This window comes from Trypanosoma equiperdum (genome assembly GCF_001457755.1).
Source record: "Trypanosoma equiperdum strain OVI genome assembly, contig: ctg_453, whole genome shotgun sequence".
Lineage (NCBI taxonomy): Eukaryota > Euglenozoa > Kinetoplastea > Trypanosomatida > Trypanosomatidae > Trypanosoma > Trypanosoma equiperdum.
The window spans coordinates 12,765-22,049 of record NW_027124369.1 but is presented as its reverse complement, the minus strand read 5'-3'; the positions used below and the strand labels follow the sequence as shown (position 1 = coordinate 22,049).

The 9,285-nt window shown below is 51.5% G+C and overlaps 3 protein-coding genes across 3 annotated transcripts; all 3 read right to left on the bottom strand.

Moving 5' to 3' along the window:
- Nucleotides 1-519: 519 nt before the first annotated feature.
- On the bottom strand, nucleotides 520-1,533 carry TEOVI_000192200 (uncharacterized protein; the record flags this gene model as incomplete). The annotated part of the gene is made up of 1 exon (XM_067225076.1): nucleotides 520-1,533. One exon carries the CDS (start codon nucleotides 1,531-1,533, stop codon nucleotides 520-522), a length of 1,014 nt encoding a protein of 337 aa, XP_067081177.1.
- A 752-nt stretch (nucleotides 1,534-2,285) lies between these two features.
- TEOVI_000192100 (uncharacterized protein) lies at nucleotides 2,286-4,223 on the bottom strand (the record flags this gene model as incomplete). Its single annotated transcript, XM_067225075.1, has 1 exon — nucleotides 2,286-4,223. One exon carries the CDS (start codon nucleotides 4,221-4,223, stop codon nucleotides 2,286-2,288), a length of 1,938 nt encoding a protein of 645 aa, XP_067081176.1.
- Nucleotides 4,224-4,568: 345 nt separating this feature from the next.
- Nucleotides 4,569-8,654, bottom strand: TEOVI_000192000 (uncharacterized protein; the record flags this gene model as incomplete). The annotated part of the gene is made up of 1 exon (XM_067225074.1): nucleotides 4,569-8,654. One exon carries the CDS (start codon nucleotides 8,652-8,654, stop codon nucleotides 4,569-4,571), a length of 4,086 nt encoding a protein of 1,361 aa, XP_067081175.1.
- Between the last annotated feature and the right edge of the window lie 631 nt (nucleotides 8,655-9,285).

Genomic DNA, 9,285 nt, shown 5'->3' with positions numbered 1-9,285 from the left:
AAAAAAAAAAAGAGGGGAGGGGAAATGAAAAACTCGTCACTACTGCGTACTTCGTTCGCTCTATTTGAATTATACAGCGCGATCAGAGAAAAGAATGAAGAGTAGAAACAGAATCACACGTGTCAACGAAAAGAAAAAAACGCCAAGAGGAAAGTGTTTCATTGGAATCAACGACGAGAAAGCATATAGTACACAGGTGGGTAGACACACATTCTAGCCCCGGTGTGACAAATGCCGCTAATTGGACTAATGCAACCACTCGACTCGTTAAGTGAAGCTGCGCGTATTTTTTTTTTTTTGAGACAAAAAGCAAAAGCAAAACAAAAAAGGCAAGAAACGCCTGACTTCGCTACCCCTTTATCTGCTCGGTCCTTTCTTTTTGTCTATTTCGTGCCCTCTCCAGTCCACAAACAACTCTCCCTGGCACACTCTGCCACCACGACCAGCACCAGCACCACGGTTCGATATGCCCAAACCTACAAGGCCTCCTCTGAGCTGTAGCTGCGAAGAATTTCCAATTTATGTAAGTTTACTCAGCGCCTCACCCGCCGCCCCAACAACACCCCCACGCTCATTTAACTTCTCTTCAAAAGCCATTGTTGTATTTTTCGCCAAAACGAGAGCCCGGCGGAGTGTGAGTTTGCCACCAGAAGCAGCGCTCTCTTCCAAAAGGGGTTCAAAGGAGGAACGATAGTCCACGTAATATTCCGCCACAATGTCACGCAGTTGAGCGCAGAAGGGTGTGTAAATTACAATAGCGGCAGCGACAAGGCAACATGTTGCCCACCAGACAACTCGATCAACACGCTGCAGTCGATCGGCCAAATAGGCCACGTCAGATGTACCGTCGTCACGCGCTGGGAAAGGCAGAGGTTCGGTACCGTCTCCAGTTGGAAGAGGCTTGGAGAGGAAGCGGCATAACGGCTCCCAGCCATCACCGTAGCGATATACGAGCAACCGATCCCGTGGAACAGTTTTTTTGATGCGCTCCTCAAGCATATCAATAAAAGCAACTGGTGATATTTGTTTTCTTTTTCCACATCCCCCACTCACTATGCCCGTGGTCATTTTCTGGACCATTTTGTGAAGGTACGCGCCCGCACGTCGGCGCGCCGCCCGCTCCGTCTGCTGCAAAAGCAGTTCCCACGTTGTTTCCGCCTCTCTCATCCAGGCATCCTTGTCAGTCTCTTCTACGAGAATAACACGTGTGCTTAAAGGGCACTCCCTTAGTATGGATTCAAATGCCAATGTACTGGGTAGCCCTACCAGTGCATCAAAACTAACTCCATTACCCGCTGTTGCGGCCCCACACTGCGAGTTCCCTAAAATAGTGGAGTCAAAAGCCTTCTCCTTGTCAAGAACCGCGCACCACTCCTGCGGATGCGTGCCGACGCGTCCCTCTGTAAATGTGTGACGAAATGTGTACGGCTTGTAACCGAGTTGCGTGAGCGCCGTCGCCATAGTCCCACCTGGCGCCATTGTAAGACAGAGCACGCGAGGTGGTGCGAGAAGTAAAATCCCCCGGCGCCACATGAAGCTTCTCTCCACCCCTCCGCAGAAAAGCCACAGCAGGCGTTCTCACAGCGTTGTTGCAACGCTGCCACCTACACACGGCCACTAGACACAAGTAGGCCTCACGCCTACACCTTATGTTGTTATTCGGGGGAAAGTGGACGAAGCAAAAAAAAAAATATAGATATGAAGGCAGAAACATAAATGACTCTCCCCTTCCCCTCACGAGGCCGTACCGTTCCAGGAATTTAAAAGGAAGAGAGAGAACTCAAAGTGATGGTCCTGCTACTTAGAGTGCAGTGGAGCACACACGCACACACACACACAGGTATATATATATATATATATATATATATATATACCTGGCAACCACATTTATTAGAGATGCTTACCCGATAGTGCACAAAAAGAAGAAAAATGAGTGAAAAAAGTGGGGGAAACAAACCGTCACCAACAGCATCCCTCCACAACTTGCACACCAATAGTACGCATCGGGCAAAAGACCAATGGAATCATAAAACACGACCTACACAGCCCTGTGTCCTTTGTTCTCCCCCCTTAGCCACCATCATCACAAACCACCATCGCAACCACCTCCCCTATCCCACTGAATTCGAGGAGGCAAGCGAATTCTAGAACAATGGGAATAGCAACTTTGCATCAGAAAGCATAGAGGATCCACCTTCGCCCACACGGTAAATCAGCACGAGCCGAAGCAGATGAAATACCAGGGGTGCAGGCACCCAAAAGAAGTGACTACTACAAAAAGTCGACTACAGCCTTGGCTTTTCCAACGGTGAGTGGCCCTTGATGACGCGCATACCACTAGACACCTCCGGTCCACGCTCCTCTCTTAACTTCTTTGCAAGCTCGTAGCGTGCCTTCAGAGCCATTATCCGGCGCCTCGACTGGTTCGCTCCTCCACCATTTTCCGCCGCTGCGCCCCGCCCCTCCTCCTCCGCTGCGTTAGAAGTTTCAAATGGTCGTGACTTTGAACCAATGCTCCCCGTAGCAAGTAGTTGTTCCCTGAGCAAATTGCCATCATGGCAGGGGCCTTGAACGCTTGCCGTCTCTCTCCCAGAAGACCCACGATTATCGACTTCAGCCGCATGAAGCTGACGTTGCAGACGTTCAATCCACCTATCAGCTGAACCGACAAACAAGGACATATCATTTTCCTCCCCACTCCGTGTTACGCACGATTTTGACGAAGCCGTTTCGGTCAACTGAGGCTCCTGACGCCTTGGAACACCGTCAGAACCCCCTCCATCAAGCTGTTTGACCCGTGCATAGTCGGTGAGGCCGACGGCCTCACGAAGGCACCGCATGTGTGAGACCTCAACCGTAGCAAACATCACCTCGATGCGATAATCTTTAGATACACGCGTAGCATATTCAAAGGCGTGAAAGGGCTGGTGTGTTTGTTTGTAACCCATTTTGTACTCCCCTAAACACGGTTGTTCCACGATGAAAAGGGACCGTGGGCTCATATGTATGCGGGGGAACCAGGGGCTGTCTACGTGCTGCATGTGCATCACAGTGGTCGAAACGAGATTCATTATACCAACGTATGGTCCTACTGTGTGCGGTTTCTTGTGGACGGGATACCCCGAGAAGTTACCGATCATCTCGTTGACTTGGCATATGTTGGGCAAACTTGGAATAATACCGAGATGAAAGAACCGTTCCAGCACTGCCTGTAGAGTGGGGGCACGGTCCATTGCGAAGGCAAGTGTGTCCTTCCCCGGGATTCCAAGCTCTTTTTCGTACAAATTGACGCAGTAACGTGTTTCTTCTGCGATATACGCAGCGCGCCGATCCTGTAACAAGAGCATTAACTCTCCACATATGAGTGCCTCCTCCCCCTTGGTGATCATTCCTTCGTAACCTGTAAGCCCAGCAACAAACAACTTGCGCATCCCATAAGTTGAGCGCGGCTGCCCAATGCTCTCAAAGTTCGGTTCTAACAAATCGCCCCCCAACACATTTGTATAGGAACCTTCGTCCTGATGTCGCCGTCTTCGTGAAGCATCAATAACGTCTTCAGAGGCGACGGAAACACAGTCCTTGTCCATAGATTCAGCCGACGAACCTGGTGTTGCCAGGTTCCCCGTTTCCCTTTCATGCCCTCGCAGGTGGGAGAGAGACCAAGAGTTGTGACGCGCGCGTGACTGAAGCTCGTCACGCGCACAAATGTTGCTATACAGTGCCGATTCCTTTGGTATCGTCGTCCATCCATCCCGCGAATGAAAGTCGCTAGAACTCATTCCGTGGGTTTCAATGTCACTTTCTCCACCATCCGTGAATTCCACAACCGATGCTGCGTTGCGTTCTAATGCCTGCTGTAACATTGTTCGGCGCTCCTCTTTTGTAACTCGGGGAGCCTCATAACCATGCTCGTCAATACCAACACGTGATGGCAATGGCGTCATCCACTCCCCTGGAATCCCACGATTGCACAAGGCCTCTTGCTGCTGTTGTTGGAAGGCACGATACTCCTCTCGTTGAGAAAGGGGGCGCGTGAGGCCTCTAGGCGACCGATACGGTGTGGATACGGTAGCTGGTGATGCACTCACTTCAGTGCTTCTGGGAGGACGGGGCTCCCTGACTCCCTCCTTCATGTTGAATTGCCGCTTACGACGGGGAGGTGCGGCGGTGCCAGCGGCAACCGTGTGCCCCCACTGTATAAGATAGAAACGTGCGCATCTCATGTGTTAATTGCACAAACAGCACCTGCACGCTCTAATCACCACTTAAACTCGATCCATTCACGACAAAAACCAAATTGCACAAAAGGAAAAAGAGCAGTCAAGCCAAGAGAGTGCTAATGACGGCATCAACGAAGCAGTGGGATGCCTCAAAACTAACCATGCACAACAATAGCCGCCCCCTCCACAAAATGGGAACGAGCTCCTCAGACGGTGCACATGTGAACAACAGGTAGAAATATGCATTTTGCATCGCCAAATGGTGAGTAGCCCGAAGAGCCCAACAACTTTTGGTGGACAGGTTGAAATAATGGGGACATCAAGCGTCCTACCTCGATCCCAGATATACTACTCACGGTGGCATACCCCGTTCACAGCCCCATGTTGTGTGAATTGACGCACAATGTCTCCATCACACTCCTCTGCGTCAGCCCCGGGTAAGATAAAATCAGCAAGCATTCCCCCCACCTCCGTACGCTCCCTCTGCGATAGAGATTGCCGCACTCGTGAGCGCTGATCGGGCTGCATCTCCCGAAAAACATCTTTGATGCTTGTGACACGTTGACGCACACCCGCGGGGTATAGAGAAGTCATCTGCACCGACGGAAGCACAACTCCTAGGGGGAAAACGCCCTTTCCGTCAGTAGCACTGGAACCCCTGGCGCACACACCCCTATCGTCATTTTGGATTGAGTCGAGAAAAAGCGCCACGTTGTAGTTGTCAGCAGAAAATGACTTCCATTTACTGTCCCCTACGACTATACCAAGCACGACGCTGCCCACAAGGTACTTCGCTTCAACTCCAGTTTGCCCGATTTTCGTTACTTCCATCGCGTCCTCGCCACCTGCAACACTCGCAGCGCCACGACCACTCCCACGAGTATCTTGGCCCTCACAAGACGAATGGCTATCCTGCATGACACTTTCAAAGCAGGAGCAGTGCCACTCACAGAGTGAGACTTTTTCCTCCTCACTGCCACAACTGGGAGCACCCCTACGGGTACGCCACTCCAACACACCACGCCCCTTCACTCCATTTATCACCAACAATCCACAAAGACTCGACAACAACCGCGGGGTAATAGGAGACGTGGTATCGTCCTGCCCCGCATTCATTGGTCCATCTGTTGATTTCGTGCAAAAGGCAAAAAGTTTCTTATTAAGCTGCTGCCTCTGATGTTGTAACAAAAGGGTAAGTAATGACCCTAAAAGCAGTTCGAGGTCAGGACAGGTGTGAACGAGGATTAGGGCTATTCGTTCCAACACCGATGGCGCAAAAGGAACGCGAGAAAATGGGGAACCTGAAACCTTGCAAAGGAACCGCCGAACAGTCCGCCAGTGATGGGCAGTCTCATGCAGCGATGGGAGCTCACCATCCGTGCATTCACAGCTCAATTCTACATCCACTCCAGCGGTTGCATCAGTAGCCGATGTAGTTCCGGTTCCCCGACACTTGTCAATCTTACCTACCTCCTCCTGTTCAACGACCCACGCCAGCAACTGTAGTAGCGAAACATACAGATGCTGTGCAGGTGGCGGGTTACAACTCAACTCACCCCGAAGTGAAGAATGCACAGCGGTGTCTTCACGCGCGTTGTCACTTGCGACGGCAATCATGTTGGATGAAACGAACACCGCACACCTGTGGTCATCAGGTATCGAGAGAGAGAGCGTCACCAAGTGCGAAAGAATCAAATCAAGCATAAACCAACCAGATGAAGAGGAGAAAGTGCGACGCTGCTGGGCAATAAACTGCCATGCTAACGACCCGCTTCCAAAGGAGAAGCAGCCACGAGGACACACGCCCTCGTGACTTCCATTGCCCCCCGACCACAACAACCCGGTCAGGAGTCGCTCCAAGGCAGCATCCTCATTCAACTTCTGCGACAAGAGCAATTGGTGCTGAGCCAAAAGCAGCCGCACTCCCCGCGTGCCACTTCGTGATAAATGGGTAACACAACAGCGGCGCAAGTGTGCTGCAACACTCGGATGACACAAAGGGATAATGTCCCTCTCGATACACTCCACCAGAGGAAAGTGCAGATCACCAGCCGATCCTTTCTCAGCAGTGATATTTGGCGGGTTGCCCGTCGAGGCCAACAGGGACATAAGGCGCAGAAAAACAAACATGGACGGCTTAGAAACCTCCAAAGCTGTATCGCCATCGCACCCCCGTAAGCTGTCATTCGCCGAAAAGGCTGAGGACGCAGGGTCTAGTTGAAGTAAGGGCAGTGATGAGTAATCACGAAATATCTCAACCGTGCAACGCCACGCATCAGCAACCTCGTCCAGAGCATCCCTCTCGCAGCGGTATACTTCCTCTGGGGAAGTGAAAACAGGAATGTTTGGTCGAGAGGAGGAAAGACAAACCCCAGAGCCAAAAAACTCACGGTGTTTCCAGTGAAGTTGGTGTCGGCCGCTGTCCGCGAGGGAAGAACTCGCGGCGAGGTTCTCTCGGTCGCCGTTGTGGGAGAAGGTGCTGTAGGATGCAACGAAACGAGCTCGACGCTGCTTGTACGTACGCGGCAAGTCACTAAATGGCCAATTGTATGGGTCCCCCACGTTTTGCTGATTGTCCACATCGGTATTTTCACCACCATTGAGTACACCCCCGTACAGCTCAAATGGGATTTTACAGGATAGACATTCCAGTCGCCACCGGCACAGTGCCTCCTCTTTCCCAACAAAGGAAAGACGGCGCGTACCCATGGCTGACACGGCTGCTTCCTCAAGTGCCTCCAATGAAAGCAACGTTGCGACTGTGCTTCCCGCATGAAAAACGTGTGGAAACTTCTCCAGAAGTTTTGCATGAATATTCCTCCACAGCAGAGCACAGTTGCCTGGACGGCGGGCAGGTGAAATATGAAACACTCCAGACTCCTCGTAACAACGGAAGACCGTTGTGAATAGCATCTTGGCCCAGCCTGGCAAAACCGGCAGGCTTTCCTTCACGTCCGCCGAAAACGGAACGCTCGACCACGATTGTTGCCCTTGTTGTGGGTGGCACGCTCTGTTCATGAAGTTGGCATACTCTTCGCGTACGGCGCGGACAAGACGCTCGTATGTTAACCCGCGGTTATGTTCACGTTGAAGCTTCTCCGCATGTCGTTCTAGCATCGCGGCTGCTGCAATAGCACCAACGAACACCAGCCAGTCTTCGTATTTCTCCTTGTAAAGATGAAACTTCGGACCCCCTTCGGAGGATCGAGACTCCACACCAACCACCAAAGCATCATCACTGGGCCCGACACCATGTTTATTGCCGATGTCGCAAGACTTGGTGTCCGCAACCTCAGAGGTGTCCTCAGCACCTGCTAAGCAGCCTCCGCAAACTATGCCGTATACGGCGTCATAAAGCAATTCACGCAGTACGAACTCCTCTTCCATCACCGCGTCGCCCATTCTGAGTGCAACCATCAACACACGACCGAATAACGCAGACGAAACCAGGTACTTCTTGGCAGGCACTTGAGACAAGCACTCTGCAATAGTCTGTCGGTCTCGATCATCAATTATTTCTCCCCCCAGCCGTACCCTACGCAAAACATCCGCAACCTCCTTTCGCTGCTGCAACTGCAGTTCGAGTGGAAAGAGATGTGGATTGTGATGCCACCAGCGGCGCAACAACTTAACCGCCAGCCAATCTTGCTTGTCGCGTACAAGGGCCTCAAACGTGTGGTGAAATGCGTAGGCGGAAGCGTGCATCACCCGCTCCAGAGTAAGGGGTTTCTTATGTGGCACACTGTCGCGAGCGGCTTTCTCCGTATCTTCATCGGTGCAATTGTTACTGCAAATGGAAGCGGCGTTGGAACTGGTGGTAGGATCATTTCGGACGGAATAGCGTGCCAGGCGTGCCCTCATAGCAGTGAGCAAAAGCTCCTCGTCTTCCTTATCTGCGCAATCCGAATCCGTGGTCCCTCGCGTGTGAAGCTGCGCGTCGGTAGACGTTCCAGCGTCACGGCTCCCCTCGAGCATAGTAAACGAGCAGCATTTTGCTTGAGATGTTCCACTTGCATCAGGCTCGGGGTTGTTGTCTCCGTCCTCCCCATTTGAACCATAGAGAACAGCATGTTTAATATTTGCAATAGCGTGCCAAGGATGAAGCGGCTGTGCCTTTACACTGCTTTTTCTATCCCCCACACGTTCGGTGACGCGCGGTGCCGCTGCAACCCTCCTTGCGGTGAGCGGGCACTTTAATGAAAGTGCGGAGTTGTTGTTTTCTGCACACGACCCTATTACCGCAAAGTGATTAGGAAACAGTGAAGCAAAGAAGGGCGTGACGTGCAGCCGGTCATCCACACCCCCTGTGTCACCACCAACTGCATTTGAATTTAACACAGGACTCACTCGATAACTGAAACGTGATGATGCCAACGGCAGTGTGAGCCCTGCCGGCGGCGCACTCAGTGATTCGAGGAAACGTCGGCATAACATATACACAGCTATCCTGTACTTCCAGCGAGAGCGAAAGAGTATGGTGGGGGAGAAGGAAAAAAAGTGACATTCACACAAACGTATATATATGTAAACATGCGTTTATTTTTCATATAGAAAGACGCACAACTAGGGTAATTAAGCTTATGGGGCAGCAAAGGGGGGAACTGGTCTTTGATACTCAAGTTTTACCGTGAACTTGTATTGGTTTGGTGCTACCGTATGTGCGGAGGTTTGTTTGTCGATAACAGTCGCGGTAGACCCGGTACCCTCATACGGCTGCTTCTTCCTCTCACACCCAATTCAAACGGAAGAAAGTTGACGGACGACTGCAGGTGGTACCAGCGTTGTAATATGCAAAGAGTCAAGGGCAGGCATGATTTGGGGGAGGCGGGGGATATGGAAGAAACAAAAATAAAAAAAAGTGAAATTAAGTGAAAGAACGAAGACACAAAAGAGAAATCGATGGAGGGGGGTGGCGCCAACGCAGCCACCGATGGCATCCACCGAGGAGAGAGGAAGGATTTTTTAAAAAAAAAAGTGAGGTTAGAGTTAGGGCAAACCCAGCTAGAATTCCCCCTCCCCCAGTATTTCACATGCGGCGTCACAAATGTACCTGAATATCCGCAAG